Genomic DNA, 19,096 nt, shown 5'->3' on the forward strand with positions numbered 1-19,096 from the left:
AGGTTAATTCACTGAATAATAAGATTACAGTGCACTTGGTTAAAAGAAGTGAACTGATTATTCCTTGTGGATGAATTATAACTCATGCACTGTCAAACTTAGTCTGTTTTTTATAACACTCGAGAAGCCAGATTTCTCAGGCTTTGGCATAGAGCAGTTTTGCATGTTTCTAGTCACCCCTGGTTAACCTCAACTTTGTTTTGCCTTACTCTCTTGTGCAGGTGGTGGATTTTTCTAATAAAGGCAGGCTTTGCAAACAATGTCGTTTCCTTCTCTGGCCAAAAGAGAATTCTTCATTAGCTTGCAAAAAGGAGCCAGGGTCACATAAGAAAAGGCAGCTCAATTCCGGAAAAAGTTGCGATGCCCTGTCATAATAGGGTGTGTAACGTTAAACATTGTGGTCAGGAGCGCTTTTGCAAGTTTAGAGCTTTTGTGAACAGAAACACAAAGCCAAAAAGAGTAGAAACTCAAGGTGTAGATATGGAATTATGTACACATAAGATAGCAGACTTAGAAGAAGAAGAAGACGTAATGAAGCAGCTTAGAACGGTTGTATTGTAGTTGTCTGCATCTGGCAGATCTTTTCTGTCTTCAGAACATTGCTTAATGTGTTTTCTCGGTGTTGCATAAAAGTCAACAATGTGCAAAAATCATAAAATGTTATGACTTAAAGTGGGGGGCGCTGGTAAAATAGATGATCCCATAATCCACAGATGTCATTCTTTGGAAAGGTCTCTAACAGATTCTCAAATATAGAAGTCCCTCTGTCCCCTAAGGGCTGTGCTACTCTGCACATGTTTGAGCTAAACTTAAATCTTCTTTCCCATAAGTAATTTGGAAGCCAAAAGTATGTGGAAAATGGTTGTAGTAGCAGCACTGGAGGGGAAAGCTGCGTCTGTGTTTAGTCACATCGGTGTCGGAAATCTCAAACAGAGTCTTAAGCTTGACTGATTTGCGTTTTTGCCACTGGTGCCAAACTCCACTACTTAGTTTTTGAACCTGTAATTCTTGATATAATTCAGTCATATGTCTATTTCAAGACATTCTTTTTATTTTCCTTCTTCTGGCAGAAGATACTGCTTTTCTGCAGCTCTGCAGATCTCTTAGTTAAACACGAGAATCAGTTTCACTTGCTCAGAAATCCCCCACCTGCCGCAGAACCATACTGAATCTGTAAATAGCAGACAAGTGCCTCCCACTAGAACTGCACGAGAGGTAGCACTGTTACAACAGACAAAAATTAACATGAAACCTATGCCTTTGCAAGTTTTTCTTTGTGATTTTGGGAGGAAATCCCTTAAAGGCTTTTTGATGAACTGTTATCTGTAAAAGAGGTCTGTAAGATTAAAAAAAAAAAAAAAATCCGTTCAAATTCTGTTTTACAAGTTGGGCCAATCGTCCAAGTGCCTTTTACACTTGCAATTCCATGCAATCATCTCTGAACAATTCATAGATAAGATTCTGCTTTCATGCCAAGCCTTATAAATTCATCTCTACTAGACAGATAGAAATCAGATTTCCCCTAGCTCTGCATGTCCTCCATTACATGAACATCCAAGGAATTCTCTTCTGGAAGCTTCTTAGGTGGTTTCAGGAGAAGGGATGTGCATTCCATTTTATTTTGAGATTCAAGTATGTGTTAGAGTTAATGAACAGATATTCAGGTAACTGCAGAGAAGGGAGAAAGCCATGAGTTCTTGCTCATATTTCACAAGCAGAGGAATAAAGGAATACAATTATTAGAGGAATAAAATCTCAGTAAAATGTTTAGGACCTTTTTCTCAGTTTAAGATCAAGACTAAACAGAGACTTTAAGATTTATGACACTTGGCAGTTGCTCTTATCCAGAAAGATTTACAGCTTTATTAGGTGTACATGAAGTTATGAAGTTGTTTTTTGTTCCTTGTTTTATATTTAAAAACAATAATAAATTAATTAAATAAAATATAAATATATACACTTAATTATCCATACAATACTTTCACGTCCGCTAGCATCTTTAAATTGTCTAAAGCAAAACTCACACATGCTTTTGGATACAGCATTATGCCCTAGAAGAAAAATTTTTCCTGATTATTAAATATTAAATAGTTTGAGAATTTATTAATCACTTCATTCATTGTGAAGTGATTAATAAATTCTCAAACTATTTAATTACTTAAATACTACATTATTTTTTAATTGAATAAAAACACAGTTGGGCGGCACGGTGGCAGTCACACAGCTCCAGGGACCTGGAGGTTGTGGGTTCGATTCCCGCTCCGGGTGACTGTCTGTGAGGAGTTGATGTGTTCTCCCTGTGTCTGCATGGGTTTCCTCCGGGTGACTGTCTGTGAGGAGTGTGGTGTGTTCTCCCTGTGTCTGTGTGGGTTTCCTCCGGGTCACTGTCTGTGAGGAGTGAGGTGTGTTCTCTCTCTGTCTGTGTGGGTTTCCTCCGGGTGACTGTCTTTGAGGAGTGTGGTGTGTTCTACATGTGTCCGGGTGGGTTTCCTCCGGGTGCTCCGATTTCCTCCCACAGTCCAAAAACACACGTTGGTAGGTTGATTGGCGACTCAAATGTGACCATAGGTGTGAGTGAATGTGTGTGTGTGTGTTGCCCTGTGAAGGACTGGCGCCCCCTCCAGGGTGTATTCCCGCCTTGCGCCCAATGATTCCAGGTAGGCTCTGGACCCACTGTGACCCTGAATTGGATAAGTGGTTACAGATAATGGATGGATGGATGGAAAAACACAGTTGTTATTTTTATACTATATAACAGCAGATGAATGTTTGAATCTTTAATTTAAAACTCATTTGTACACCTAATAATCATGTTATAGAGGTAGATAAATGTAGTGTTAGAAATCTTGCTTATGGACTCTTATTGGTAGAACCCTAGACTGGGAACTGAGTCCATGAAGAGTGGTGGTGTTATCCGCAACACTACACCAACTGGACTAAAATTATACTTCCCTATGGTGATTCACCATTGGCACTACAGTTTAGTCCAAGCCAAGTCTTAGTCCAGGTCTAGTAAACCAGTTGTGAAAGTGATATTACTTAAACTGAGTGTTATGTGTTGTTATAGTAACTCAATAGGATCAGGAATGTTTCATGAACCTCAACGCCAATGATGCTTCTGTTTTAACAAAGACCAAGAGGCTGAAGAGTTGTGCAGGGGGAGTGGGCACTCCTACTCTGCACCTACTCTACCGGCTGAGAAAACAGCAGATGGCCTAGTGGTTTGGACGTCCCACAGGTCACACACCACATGCTGCCCTACAACACTCTTCATTTATTGCTCAGAGACAGTGGCCAGAAGGAGTAGGAGGTGTTGGATGTTTGTAGTCACCAATCAACAGCACACAGATCGAACAGGTTACGTTATGTTTCCAATGCAAGAGGTTTTTTCAGGATTCAGGCGTGTAATAAGATGTTGAGATGATCTTTTACGATGGAACAGATCTCTAGTGACTCGGTTTCTTTACATTATTTCCATATGGCAGAATGTGGAGCCGCTCTGTGGTTTTCAGATCTGTTAGCCATATAGAGGGTTTTTATGAGAATGTCTTTATGTCTTCCTGATTGCGCCGCAAGACAGAGACATTAGCCAGAAGCAATCGGAGGAAAAGGAAGGTACAGAGAGTTCGGTAAATGTTTTAAAACCTTTGAGGAAAAGGGGAGAGATGAAAAATGAAGGGGAAAAAAAGGATAGCATTTCTGATCCAGAGCGCCTTTTAATTTGATGTATGTGGGCTCGCGAAACCACTTATTTTGTGGCTTGGTCTCCGCTGGCAACTTCTCTGCAGAACAGGGGCCAAAGTGCTGCTCTGAGCCGTACGCCAGACTGATTGACCAACTCAACGGCCACAGTTGTTCCATCCTGTCCCAGAGTTCATCGCGGAACTGGACTGCTGGACATTTGCTCAAGGGATCAGCACACACCTGCCCGAGCCATGTTTGTTTTCCCTCACAAACAACCCAAGACCAGAGATGGGTAAACAAGTGCTTAAATCCACTCTTTCCTTCCGCCTGCTTATAAACAAGTTTGCACTGCTTTCCTCCCCTTTTTTTGGGGAAGCACATTCTGCACTACTAGCGACCATACAGTATGAAACAATACTTCTCCCTTCTTTAAAAACAAAACAAACAAAAAAAAAACACAGACCCTAGCCCACAACCTGCTTCAAATTTGCAGTCTAATGGTAACAGGTCTTGTTTCGTTTACCCTCTGTACAGTTCCTTTCTTTGAAAGTGTTTCAGACTATTTTTAAGTGGCATTTGATCACACAATGCTAAGACGTGCTCAAAGTAAATACAGATTTAAATGGCTAACCACCCGGGCCGAGCAAGCAGTCTTTTGGTGCAGCTAAGTTGTACTTTTTATTTTTTCTTTCCTGTGCCAAGACATCTGTCTGGAGACACACCCTGTGATTATAAGCAAAAGGAAGCAGCATCTTTTGATTATTTTCATCCATACTGCATACATATGCACCGAAAATCAAGTCTGTCAAAGCCATTAAAATCAGATGTAGAACACTGCCAGATTTGATTCATTTGCCCTTGTGGTCCTGCAAGATGTTGTATCCAGCACAGACCTCAGCAGGGACTGTAAACTGCAAGAGGACCATCAACAACCCACTATAATCACGGATTTAAGAGCTGAAGCCACAAGCTGCAGATGCAAACACATAAAACTAAATAAGTGAATCATCAATGTCAACATACTATAGCATTAGATGTCCTCAGGATTAAAATGGCATTCTGGTTTTCCTTTGAGCTTAGTCTGACCTGCCCTTTCTGAAACAGGTGAATTCTGCTTACCACAGCAAAAATCAAATACGGCAATTTTAAATGTTAAAATCAGGCAACTGAAAAATAACCTGGTCAGACTGTGTATTAATGCTGGTACACAGTAATTTTGAATCCTATTTAAACTGCAGCAGTTGAGTTCAGTGAACCATGTATGGCCCAGTCCAGAGCAACAGAGCCTTATACAGACCCAGTACTTGTTTGACAGAGGGGTAAGAGTACATTGGTGAGTATGTTGTGAACTACAAAGACAGAGATGAGCGTTAGCCATGTTCATCATGAATCAGTGCACAAAAATCTCTCTGCTTACAATGTGGTGCAAATCTGTGGAGTGCCTTAGGCTAGTCAATTTATTTTTTTTGCTCATGACTGATGGTGATAAAATTACTGATTAGATCATGCTGATCTTTAAAAACTGTTGGCAAAAAACTTCAAATAGACACAGTTTTTCTTTAGCCAAAATCCGGCTGACCACCCAAGACAGAGAGCATGAACTTTTCTCTTTTAATGGTTTTTATACTGGAGATCTAAGGCTGAAGTAGCTAATAAGACATTAAAGCTTATTCAGAAGTAGGTGGAGCTGGAAGGTTGGTTAATTTTGGTGCTTTAAAGTAACAAACCAGATAACTCAGTCACCAAATATAAATAGTAAAAAAAGTACACGTGGCCACAATTAACATTTCCTTCATACTGGATCTACAGTTCTGATGTACAAAAGCCTAGTCCCTTCAGTTAACAACAGCCAATGTGGCAACACTACTGTTCAAGAATGTGACTTCATCTAAGTGCTAATCATTCACCCTGGATATCTGCAGACAGAATCATTTATCAAGGTAAATTCTATTAAAATGAATGGGATTTCGCATGAGAAAGTGACCCCAGCTTCAAATGTAAAACATTTTTAACAGGGATTAGTTATCTTGATTAAACATCATGGTGGATAGAGCGAGTGAAACGTGATATTTCCCTTTGGCAAGAACAAAAATATCACATTAAAAATTAAGAAGACATTAACGAAGTGTAAAATAGTATTTTTTTGTTGAAAGTTTAAAAGAAAGTGAATGCACTTAATATGACCAGGGACTAAAACTAGCAAAAAAGCATTGATACAGGGTTGATTTTATATAATCTCCAGTGCCAGTTGTGAGCACCCAGGGTTTGTACGAGTCACCCCAAGCAAGTGTAATTCTGGTAGATCCCGACAGAAGCAGCGCATCTCGGCACATCTGGTTTCCACTGCTGCATCTATTACACAAGCCCCACTGTGTGAAGTCACTTCCAAGTCAAATAAGCAACCTCCTTCCATCCCCTCACCCCCACCCTCCTTCCTCAACCCCTGAAGAACACCTAAAGAGGGACAAGAGTTAGCCTGCCAGAAAAAAAAAGGAACTAGGCCTTCAAACATTCCTGTCATCTAGGCCATGTTTTCATTACCCCAACAAATTTACACAGTTGTTAGTGATGGCCCGGGATTCCTCCTAAAGCACAACCCACCAATAATAAACAGAGGCCAGCTGACACCCTCAGACACCTGCGCAGGCCTCCCTGACAGTGCGGGATTGTTCCCTGGGTGAGGGGGTTGAGGAGGAGAGCAGGCCTCAACGTTCCTGTGAAAGAGGGTCCTGCCATTATAAAACCCTACCTCTTGCCTCACAGATAAAAACGTCTCAGTGGAAAATACTACCACTGAGATACACCCTTGTCCACAGTGATAAAAGCTGTTCAGAAGAACCTGGCCAACAGCAACGACACCAAACTCCATTCTGACTCTATTTTAAGACTATATTGATGCTAGCTTGGGCCAATTGATGCTTCTGCCAGAGATAATATGTAGGTCTCATTTGGCCTGTACCCCACACGGTACCCTATGCTTTACCCTGCCACACACCTCATCAGAAATGTAACTATGTGACTTAATGACTCACACCACAGTGCAGTCAGATGAACATAGATCAAGCTGAGGAAGTCCAGACATATGAGCTACACTACAAAGTCTGCAGACAGCAGCAAACGCTCTGCAAGCGATTTCCTCAGACTTTGTTTTGGATGTCAAGGAACAAATTAAAAGGTGGAATAACATGACAGAAAATATGGACACTTCTGGAAATGTTTATTACAAGGTGTGGGGACCTTTATTTTGGACAAAAGTGCCATTGTGGTATTTGTTTCTTTCCTGGTGCCACATGTAAAATACCCTTCATTCAGAATAGAGCCCTTATCTCTACATAGTGTACTTCACTGATCGTAAAACTAATACCACTACATCACTGCACTGTGTATTACAAAGGGCCGAAGTAGTTATTTGTGATTCAGCCCTAGAGTTTTAAAGGCCGATGTTAGCAGAGTAACACAGACAACGCAGAATCATAAATGCTCACTACGCAGAAGCATAAACCTGTCTTTTTTAGTGCATAAAGTGCTGAATCTACGTTGGCTGTCTAGCCAGTGCTGATCTATTATCCATCCATCCATTATCTGTAAGCGTTTATCCAGTTCAGGGTTGCGGTGGGTCCAGAGCCTACCTGGAATCATTGGGCGCAAGGGGGGAATACACCCTGGAGGGGGCGCCAGTCCTTAACAAGGCAACACACACACTCACACATTCACTCACACACTCACACCTACGGACACTTTTGAGTCGCCAATCAACCTACCAACATGTGTTTTTGGACTGTGGGAGGAAACAGGAGCACCCGGAAGAAACCCACACGGACACAGGGAGAACACACCACACTCCTCACAGACAGTCACCCGGAGGAAACCCACGCAGACACAGGGAGAACACACCACACTCCTTACAGACAGTCACCCGGAGCGGGAATCAAACCCACAACCTCCAGGTCCCTGGAGCTGTGTGACTGCAACATTAACCTGCTGCGCCACCGTGCCGCCCACTGATCTATCATATTTTTTTCATTCCAAGTCCAAAATAAAAGTCAATTCTTGCTGATGTTAAAGCAGCCATTCTTTTAGGCCTTTGTTAATAGTTTTCATTGTAATAATTATTGAACTGTTGATAAACGTTTGTAAAGCTACAGACCTTTTAAAGAAACAACTCCCTTCACTCTCACCAAAAACATGCTTGTTCCTGCCATCTACGCTATAATTCTACAAAATATGTCTCAATGTAATACTCAAATTCCTGAAATTTAAACACCCTTGTTCTTATGTTCTGGAAGAGAATGTCCTAGAAATGAATCAGTGTCATGTCCTCAGTTTAAGGTCGCTCACTCCCAGTTCATCATTGCTGGGTTTTGCTGGCTAACTAACCACTGGCCTCACCGCTCCCATTTAGCTCCACCCAAACACATCCTCCTCATCATTACCTACACCTGTTTCTCATTCATGGACTCATTAGGGCTAAGCTGTATGTGCTGCCTTCACATTCTCAGTGGATGATCAGATTTCCCAAAGTCATAATTACAAAGACTTTACATTCAAGTGCTTTGTAGTCAGAAGCATGGAATATATCAAAAGGTTGTTGTGTATGTTTAGAAAGACTTATTTCACGAATGTTTGTTTCAACCGTAAATCCTATCAAACATACCATTAGCTACGTTAATATACCTTTCCCTCTTTTCACCTCTCAGTATATCTATCGTTTCAAAATTAAAGCCCTCGGCAGAGATCTGTAATTGCGATTCACTGACTGTATGATCCAATTCTACAGTCAGCTGCACAACACGTAAAACTATGCTTAATTACAGTTAAAGTACTTGTGCAATTCAGTACCATCTCAAAATGGAGGACCCAGTGCCAGTCGACTAGTAAAAATTACTTGTTGTGCAACCCCTACCCTCAACAGGGCACCACTCCTTTGCAGGGCATCACACAGTCACCCATTTACTCACACCAGTGGGCAGTTTTACACAGCCAGTTCATATCAACACGTGGTTTTGTCCTTGAGGAACCCCACATGCAAAAAAAATATATATATCACCTTGGTGATATAGTCCTTGGTGAGGACCAAACCCAGGACCCAGAAATCCTGATGGTCTGTGGTAATGTGCAATGTGCAGTAACTCCCTGCCATCCTGTAGTGACCCAACACAATTCTGAGGGTCTTAATTGTTACCCAGTAAACAAGGAACGTCCCTGGACGTTCAAAATAGGTCTAAAAATAGTCTGTCCGTCAAGGACATATTTTAAACGTCCAGGGACATCCAAATTCCATCTTAATAAGTTAGTTAAGTGGTGACAAATCGATAACGTCAGTGGACGTCCAAAATGAGTTTTATACAAGTCATTTATTTCGGGACCGATTAATAACATCAACGGACATCCAAAATACGTCTAATAGTCGTCTTTTCAATGTCTGTGTTTGGACGTCTTTTCAACTTTCATTTTCAACCTTAAGAGAACGTTGATTAGATGGCAGTCATTATGTTATTTCAACATTGAATCAACAACTAAATGTTTACTAGGTATGTTCTTATGTTTTATCGTAAAGGAATACACAGCAAGCTATTTGTTACTGAGATCATTTTTAGCTAATTACTGTAAAAACATAAGATCCAGGATATATTATCCACTAGTTTGAAGTGATATTTATAGGATTTAATTTAAAGGTAGTTTAAAGAGTTAAACAATAAACTCAGACGATCTTGACCTCACTCCTGAAAGCTTACTCTGGCTTACAGTGAGACTCAGTCACGTCCTTGTGAGCAGATTGAACACCTGTTCTAAAAACTACTTGACAGAACCATGCGGTTCCATTGAGCTGTGCTTTTTATTGCTTTGGTGCTTGAGTTATGAGGGTGAAGGTAAGCTTTCCACCATGGTGTAGCTGTGGGCTGGAGGGGTTTTGATTCCCTTTTTTGTGATTGAAAGACGATCTGCACGCCTTGCTCTTCCCACTGTATTTCTTAGCCCCCGTCTGATGATTTCTTTTCAAGGATGACGGGGGAGCACAGAAGCCACAGATAAGGTGGAAGGCTCGGCCCCTGGCCAGCTGCTAACCCGATAGCATCTGTTTAAAGTATATAAAGAGGAGCGCCCTTCCTTTTTAAGTCTGCAGCGCTAGTTATCTCACTTTTATCCCACACATGTAAAGGGAATCCACAGATGGCCGGGGTTCTGACAGAAATACAAATGCGATAGTGACCGTACTGAGTGAGAGAGGGGAGAAGACAAAGAGACGCTTTCACAAGGGAAGTGTGACTCTCTTACTCTGAAGTAAACACACAAGCCAAAACAATGTCCCTCTTCGCAGAACGTTGTTCTAAGTCACTCTTTCATCATTATCATCCAGACAAAAATAACCAAAAAAACGAATTTAAAGGGGATATATTTGGCATCAGATTGACTCAATATGGCTCTCTGGGTTGTTGTCAATCTGACATCTGAACCACACTCTGATCTTTAATCTCATAAAATTGTAATAAAAATTACTTTTGAATTTGGAATTATTTACAGTTCTTCTTTCAAGACTGTTTTCTCAACATAGCATATTTCCGATTATTCATACTTCATACTCTCCTGTTTTTTCTTTGTAGTCCATCATTTTCATAAGGGACCACAATTCTCGTGGACAGGAAATATCTGGGTATATAGACTACTCCCACAGACTCCAATCCGAAGACTTTGAACCATATTTCAGTGGAAAGAAACGACTTTTGCCAAGACTGACCGATTTAAGGTAAGCCATCTTGTATGGTTATGTGCTAAAACTGGACTCCAGTAAGTAGTGTTGAGCCACAGCTGGATTCTTAAGGTTAAGCCCTGTCATGTACTGTTTGTATTCACATTCAAATAGAGCTGAGAAACTGCACTCTGCTATAGATCTACATTGCAAAGAATATAAGTGTGGGGGTCTATTTTGTTCCTAATTTTCTGTATTTATGATGATTTTGGAAGCCATTCTCTGGGTGTTGTCAACTTTTTTATTAGGCTGCTGAGTGTGGTTCCATTTTATATACTGGCCACGCCTCCTAATTAGTATAGTACTTTACAATACACTCTTTTAAACATTGAATCATTTAAATTTATGTTCAATGTTTGCTTAAATGCATGCTGTTTCTGGCCATGTTTAAGGACACTGAGGACCTCTGTTGTGTGTACAGCCTGTGAAAGGTCCGTTTGGGTGTGAGGACATAGAAGAGACTTGATGCTAACACAATACCATAAGCTCAAAAAGCTTGACTTTCTGATCAGGTTTTCACCACTGCATCAGAAACTGCAGCGCCATAACAGTTGCAAGAGCCTCGTGTCTCACAGAAGAGAACTAGTCAGGAGTGAGCTACGTAAGTCAAGTCTTAAGATGCAAAGAAATAAAAAAGTGGAAAGGGGTAAAGGAGAAACCTCTATGACTGAGTCAGGTTAAAAACATGAGAGAAGAATCATAACTGGTCATCCAAAGATACATTAAGACTGTGAGCAGCTTTGGTAGGAGTGACAAAAGGGTTCTTATGAAAAGGTACAAGATCTTAGTAAGGACTTCTGGAATTTACAGTACCCGTCTTTTGATTCAACTTCAAGTGGTGGGCAGTCATCCGTGAGGAGGTGTCAGCCATACGAGCCAAGATTATATACGATCTGTCCCAAAACTTAGTGAGCTGTCTACAAAAAGAGCATTTTATGTCATAGTGTGCGCGCTCCCAACACATAGCCGCTGAGGTAAGTAAACACATTTAGAACGCCGCTCACTTAAATATATCTAATAATGTCACTTATCAACAAATGAAAATCCGGGGAGAAGCACATGGCCAATGCTAAATGCTTTTCTTTTACCTGTGAAGGTGTAAACTCCCCAGTGTTGGAGCATCTTTGCTTACCTTTCGGATGAGTTGAAATATGTGTTTTGGTTCAGAAGTGATCATTCAACACCAGTACCTAAGCACACTAATGCTCTGGTCCCTGAATACCATCCTCACAAAATTTGTGAGGATGGTATTATTCCAACATCTAGTAATGCAGCAAATGGGGAAGGAACTATCCATCAATCGTCTTCATTTCTTGGATGAGCAAGTCTTTGGTAGTACCTTTGGTACTCCTTTGGTAGTAGTGTATTACTTCTGCCAGGCATGCCTTCTGTGCTGAGCTCAGTAAAACATACACTAGAGAGCTCGGCTCTGTTTGGTACTGTTTGCTAAGGTCATATTTACATCACTGCTCAGTGAAGAGACTTATCATTGAATGCCTGCATAAAAAGCACATTTTCTGGACTTGCATTTCAGCCACAAAAAAGGGCCTTCGCAAATGTCTTCTTCATTTAGAGCATAGCTGTTTCTGTCGTGTGCTGGCAAGGATTCATTTGAACCTTCAAACATTCCACATGTGCCTACCCAGTGGCAAATCTGATACATCTCAAACATGTGCTAGAGATCCCGTGAAACTGGTGCTTTTGGAAAGAAGTATTTACTCTGTGTGTGAGAGAGAGTTCATGTTGTGTGTCTCTACTGTTGCTGTTGGAACAACATCATTTCTTTTAGTTTTTGATGTAATTTGACTTGGTCAGCTGCTCTATACACTGTGTAACCATCGACTAATTGAAATAGTTCAAAGTTACAACAAACCCTACCTTCATTAGCTACATAAAAAATGGTTTATATCCGGTCTGACTGAAGGTTTTATTGTTCTCACATTTTTTTTAAGCCAAGACGATGGGTTAGAAAATGGGATTAGTCTGTCTCAGAGTGTTTGCCAGCTTCAGAAGGAAGACCCTGGGGACTAGTGGTGTAATAGATCAAATAAAAAAGTCAAATAAAACATACGATCTGAGCTAACAGGGTGCTTTAAGTGCACTCATATTGCCCAACATTACAGTGAGCATACATCTAAACACACCATACAGTCCCAACCAAACACAAACAGCGAAAACAACAGAGTCATGCAAATACAGCGGCTTCCCAGAGTCCATTTTGGCACCCACGCCCTCCAAAGTCCATAGCCAATGCTACACTATTTTGTGTTGCTTCTTTGTTGTGTTAGTAGCCTTTATACACTCTAAAAATGGTTGGGTTGAAATAACCCAAGTTGGTTCAATTTGTCAACCCAGCGCTGGGTCAAATAGGGACAAACCCAGCATTAGTTATTTTACCAGTTTAACCCAACAGGCTGGGTTATTGACATTGACCCACTATTGGGTAAAAACAACTATATTGTTGGGTTACGGCAACCTTTGGGTTGGTTCATTTTTAATCAATTTAATGCAAGCATGTACACAAATATTACTCCAGAATATTTTTATTAATAAGCCAACAAACAAAAATAAAAATATAATCAGTGTCTAGCTGGAATAAAAGACATACGTACAATAGTCAAGTTATCAAAGTATTGTAGATTTTTATACATTTAAAATATTCAAAAATAAAATGTAAAGTGTATTTATATTGTTTGTACACATGAACAACAGGAGAATCAAGCAACACAAAATAATTTACCAAGAAACACATCTAGTCCAGAAGTCCACAAAAAACAAGTTCAAATTATTTTTCTTCAGGTTATAAATGTTATTGAAAATACAATTAATAAATGACAACAAGATATTGGAGGTCAAATACGTACAATGCTTTGAAGCAAACATCCACTGCTCTCAGTAGTGTGCTCTGCTCCAGAGCTTCTCCACTGATGATTACAAAAGCTTGAGAACAACGACTGCAGTCCCCAAGCATCAGAACATATGGAAGCTCCCTGGTGTCCTTGGTATGTCTTAAATACTCAGCCATATTACTTCCAACCTAGGAAAACAAGTTGAGCAAAGGTGGGAAAGAGGAAATTGAATTGATGTATGAATGAGTGAATAAATTAACAAAATCACAAACTAACTCACATGGAATTCCAGGGTACAGCCCACAATAGATTAAGCATTTGTACTATATAACAGATCCCCTCCAGGGTGTATTCCCGCCTTGTGCCCGATGATTCCAGGTAGGCTCTGGACCCCCCGCGACCCTAAATTGGATAAGCGGTTACAGATAATGGATGGATGGACTATATAACAGAAATAAAAAGCACCTGCACATTTGTGGCCTACAGCCTGGACACTAAGCTTTTAGAGTAATGATATGTTTGGACAGATGCTAGCTTTGATAGCGTATCAGTTGCTTTTGTTTGTTATGTTTATCCCAACTTTACATTATATTTTACTGATTTTTCCCATGTTCGCACATTTAAAATAAAAATGCTTTAAATGTAATTGTCTAAAGCCCATAAGAATAAAAAAGTCACAGACAAAAATACACTAAGCCTAAATCAAGTGGCGCTGTTTCATCTCTTATGTATATTATTTAATATAATACATATTAAGGAGTCTATGTTACTAGATAACATGACAGACTTTAAATTGATTATGGCCAGCAAGAAGAATGTATTGGTCAATGCATTCATTATGCATTACATAAGAAAATCAGCTGCAAAAGCATAAAAATCTATTTTTTCTGTTTCTAGGGAACAGCTTCAAATATATCTCTATATTTTCCTGTTTGAAAACAAAAATTATGAATAAAAAGCAAACATCTGCCTTTTAAAATGAGGATGTGGGTAATGTTCTGAATGTGGAGTGCACTACTCATTTTAACCACTTGCTGTCAGCATTAAAGATTACTCCTTTAATTAAAGTGTATAATTAGCACATTTCAACACACATTTCTCATGACTAATAAACATACATCTATCAGATCTTGAACATTTTAATATTTGTATTCCAAACTGGCTATATATACTTTGCCAGTATATGTACCTGCTGGCCACTTTTGTGGATCAGGCTGCATTTGTATTTGGATCGAGTGAAATGCGAGAGGAATGTCTCAAAATCCAAAAACCTGCCAGAGAAAATGAACAAATGCACGTCACGGAAAACACGTGAGTGACTCTTCACAAACGCAGATTCAACAATTTACAAATAAATTTTAAATTCGAGACTTCGACTTTACAAATATTTACAATGTAAATTTAAACAAATGTATTTATTTTTGCATAAAATTGTGATATGTCTATGAAAAACAAACACATGTATTTATGAATGTAACTGTATTTGTAAAAACTGCAGACTGTGAGACACAGCTTGGGATGTGTTCATTTGTGAACAGTGAAACAAATTTATGACTTGTGTTTAATTTGTGGATTAACATTTACACATTTGTAAAGTATTTTGAGACTAATCTCTCTCCATATGCGGTGTCCAACAGACGTGGATATTCTTGTAGTATTTCTACAACTGTTTTGGTCCGATTCTCCCTTATCCATTAGCTCTATGCAGTCACCTTCATGTATTGTCTAACCTGGCTTGGTGGATGAATGTTGTCCTTAAGCCTCTCTTGCATAGCCCTGTCCACAGTCACAGCAGACGCTGAGGAGTAGAGGTAATAAAATACATTTTTTAAATATATTTAAAAAAAAAAAGAAATTTGATTATTTATTTATATGTGAAGATTTTAAACCTAAATATAAAACAAAACTTTCCAGGTCAGTGCTCTGGGGACAAATACATGCTTTATACATACCTCAATATGTGTACAAAAGTTTAAAGTGTTGTGTACCAAATAGTTGTCATTTAAAGGTCATCACTGATTTTTAAGGTAACTGTTGTGTAATATTAAAAACAAATATTAAAAAAGTAAAGAATTTAATTACCAAAAGCGCTACAAAACTTAACTACTCGAGTTATAAATGAGTTTCTGTGGTAATTCAAACAAAGAATAAAACTTACAGTTTTCTCCCCCTCAAACGTGGCGTTTACCTTAAAAGACGCAAAACTTACGAATGTAAACAAAACGGAGAGAACTGTGTTTTCCAACAAATGTAGACATTCCCTTTAAGCGGGACATCAAAACACCATGAAGCCTGAGTTTTAATCCCAAATCACTCAATACTCCCTATGTAGTGCACTACGCAAGTCATTGACTTACTGAATCTAAATCTTAACAGTGCATTATATATTCCTAATACAACATCATTTATATTTATTCATATGTGGGAATCTGAAATCTATTGCTATCTGCTTTTGTACAGTGTAGTGTATGACTGATGTAATTTAATATAGAGAAAGTGAAAAGCTATTTGTATTTCAGACAAAGACAGATGTGCTGTCTCAGTTTTCCTCATCCACGTGAGCACAGTGACAACCATGTTTTTAAAAGTCTCCACCTTGGGAGAGCATTTTTGCAAAATCTCAATTTTCAGTGACCTAAAACACTGTGTGGGGATGGGAGGCCAAAACCGAGACAAAACCTTGTTTTTTTTATGTATAGACAAAACGTCTATACCTGAAAACTCACTGTCCTTAAACATTATATACATTGTTGCAAAACTAAAATTGAGTAAGAGAGAGAGAGAGAGAGAGAGAGAGAGAGAGAGAGAGGATGCACACAAAAATTTTACATACCTTTGATTTTAGGAATTAATGTTTGAAGATTCCAGTCTTCGTTTGAACAAATTCATCCATGTGTCACTGCAGATATCAACATAACATTTTAGAAAGACATGTACAATACTTCATAGTACAAGACCAAATAAAAAAAACACCATGTGTAAAGTTAGAAAGTCAAGATGATCCACTGTGTTGACATAATATTGTTGACATAGTATTACGCATTTATTAATGGGTTACATTAACGTCACATTGCCGACGTGCATGACGTCACATTGCCGAGTACCCATCATGTTCATGGGTTGAAATGACAATTTTTTCGGCGTGGGCACCATATTGGGGTGCGATTGTCTGGTTTCAAGGTGCAACACTAATGAATATGAACAGGAAATATGAATATATTTATCTCATACGCAGCTCCTGTTAACAACTAGGTAAAGTTAGTGTAGTACATGTTTTATAAGAGGTACATGAGGAATAAAGGGTATTAAAAGGTAAAATATTTTTGGTTTGTTTTTACGAATATAACGAGTGGTATTAAAAGGTGTTTAATGCATTTTGAACAAAGAAAATGAGGAAAGAGACTTTTTTAAAAAAAGCTAACAATCATCGCAGTTACCCCTTTTAAGATGGAACTACTAATTCAAACAAGAAGATAGTGAATTACGCCAATGTTAGCCTCATATACTGACAGGTTTAAGGTAGAAATAATCATTTGAACACGAAAAATGGAGAATAAAAAGCAAACGTCTTCCGAAAATAGCATTTAAGGTGGAAGGGGGAAAAATAAATAAGGAAGGAAACATCAGCTTCGACTAGTGACAATTTTAACACTAGGAGCACAGAGAGCCGGTGTGTATTTGAGCCTGTGACTGACTTTACTCCGTGTGTTGTGTTGGTTTTGGTGCGGAAGGGAGACTTTAGTCACAGCTGTGAAACCAGCGGCTCTCTTTGGTCTCAGTCAGTCAAATAAGCGCGATGCTTCTAGTGTTGAGGTGGAAATGAAAATTCTAATACGAAGATGGAAAGCTATTTTCTGATTTCACATCGTAATTTTTATCACTCTTTTCATATAAGTAAAAAAACAAGCAAAGGAGGTATTCATTTCAAAGGAATCACAAGCACTGGTTAAGGAGTGCTGTACAGATATTTTTTTTTTTAGCGCATTGGCTTTCATATAAAAAGCGAACATCCCAACAGGGATAAAGCATGACATACCCTAAGGCTACCACACACGGGCCACATCAGTCCATGAACGGCAGAAGTGAACTTAAGTCAGGTGGAAGCTAATTCAACTCAGCTAACGCTATCTAGTGCTACCTCACGGAGGCGCAGAGCAGGACATTTATCTGAGGTACCGCTAGCGTAACTGACCTAGCGTTAGCAGGCAAGAAATAACATCAAAGCAACGCCAATGTTAATAAACACAGTGCTTCCAAATTGGATACACTAGAAGATACATCGATAAACATCATAAATATAGGTTTAGTAAAATCAACCTGACTTAGGTAGCTAGTGACGTTAGCCTGGGTCTTTATTTCCTTCGGCAGAATGATAATGTCCGTTAGTCAGGAAACTGGGATTTACTCGCTCCCAGAAATATGAACTCAACTAAGATCCCGATTAATACAAAACGGTTTTAATCTATATATTAAACTTATGTAAATGAAAAAAAACTTACAAATATGCTCGCGGCCAAAAGAAATTCTTCTCCTCTGGTGTTCAGCTTCGGTTTCTTCTTTTCTCTCGAGCTTCTCGGCTTCCCGCCTATTCCGACGCACGACGTGACTGTTCCCTTTCAGGTCCGCATACACAACCCAACGCTGCTGGGTTGCTTGTTATTAACCCAATTTAAGTCAAAATAACCCAACATCATGACCCAACATGCTCAACCCAGCAATTGGGTTATATAAAAAAAACAGCATTTTTTAGAGTGTATTGATGTGTTCTTTTTTTTATTATTACTTTTCACATTAAAATAGTCAGGTTCATAGCTCTGGGGTTGATTTACTGATTTCCTTTTTGCACCCATCCCTCGCATTCTCCGAAACTCTCTTTGACCCTTCAGGGTTTTCTTACTGAGCTTGGACCAGTAGGTACTGTCCGGAGGAGGAGTGTTATGTGGCTTGGAGCTTGGCTACAGGGTGTGCCTCCCGAGTTTATATTAATGCTTCTTCCCCAGCTCATTACCTTGCATGGGAGTTGGGGCTGAGTCAGTGACAAGGCTTTAGTGAGCCCTTTCCATTCGGACTCTGGGGGCTCGGGCCAAATCTTCCTAAACAAATGTAGAGCATGATACACACAGACACTCTGAGCAAGAAACAGTATAATCCTGTCTCACAGCACGGGTCAGATTCCAGTGCCTTCGGGCCACAGCGCTGCAGACGTCAGAGTTCAGGCTCATTAAGATGCACCTGATTCAGTGAGTCACTAAACGTCCAAGGCTTTCCCAAGTTGAATTTAAAGTGATAGACAAAGGAAAACTCTCATTGTCACAGAGTTCTCTGTCACTGTTTTCAGAGGAAAGCAAATGTAATGTAATGTCATTTCTTTATTTTTCCTCTTTCAAATCTCTCCTTTATACTTGTGTCCCTCCTTTTACTTCCTTCCCTCTTTCTCTCTCTCTCTCCATTCTCAAGCTCTTTTTTTCTTATTTTGGCTTCAGTCTTTCTCTCTCTCTCATCTTCTCTTTCTCTCCTTTTTCTCCCTTTTGCTCTTTTTCCTTCCTTCCTTTCCTTGCTCCTCCTTTTTGCTTTTTTTCTTCACCCTCAGTCCTTTCTTATCTTTAAGTCCCTTTTCAGTCATGATGAATCCATACCTGTGTGTGAATAAATCAGAGAGAACGGTGATCCATTGTGAAGCAGTGTTCCAGATGTTATACGGCCAGAGTTCACGTGAAACAGTGTCCACACCTGTGCTACTGCAGGACAGAAACACACTCCAGCATTTGGCTTACCAGAGTAAGCTAAGGAAGTAAAATGCACTTTAGAGTAAGCA

At 39.5% G+C, this 19,096-nt stretch overlaps 1 protein-coding gene and 1 long non-coding RNA gene across 2 annotated transcripts in view; one reads left to right on the plus strand and one right to left on the minus strand.

Annotated features, from left to right (window-relative positions):
• The window catches only part of LOC136677282 (cilia- and flagella-associated protein 299-like), a 109,641-nt gene that overhangs the window by 75,809 nt on the left and 14,736 nt on the right, over positions 1–19,096 (plus strand). Inside the window, exon 4 of the mRNA XM_066654776.1 lies at positions 10,287–10,429. Within this exon, the coding sequence (XP_066510873.1) occupies positions 10,287–10,429 (143 nt within the window). The remainder of the gene's footprint in view (positions 1–10,286; positions 10,430–19,096) is intronic.
• LOC136676197 (uncharacterized) lies at positions 13,195–17,855 on the minus strand. The gene is made up of 5 exons (XR_010796256.1): positions 17,781–17,855; positions 16,115–16,180; positions 15,012–15,079; positions 14,471–14,552; positions 13,195–13,683 (listed from the first exon to the last, which is right to left on the minus strand). It is a non-coding gene; the product is annotated as an uncharacterized lncRNA (long non-coding RNA).

Source organism: Hoplias malabaricus, chromosome X2 (genome assembly GCF_029633855.1).
Source record: "Hoplias malabaricus isolate fHopMal1 chromosome X2, fHopMal1.hap1, whole genome shotgun sequence".
Classification (NCBI taxonomy): Eukaryota; Metazoa; Chordata; class Actinopteri; order Characiformes; family Erythrinidae; genus Hoplias; species Hoplias malabaricus.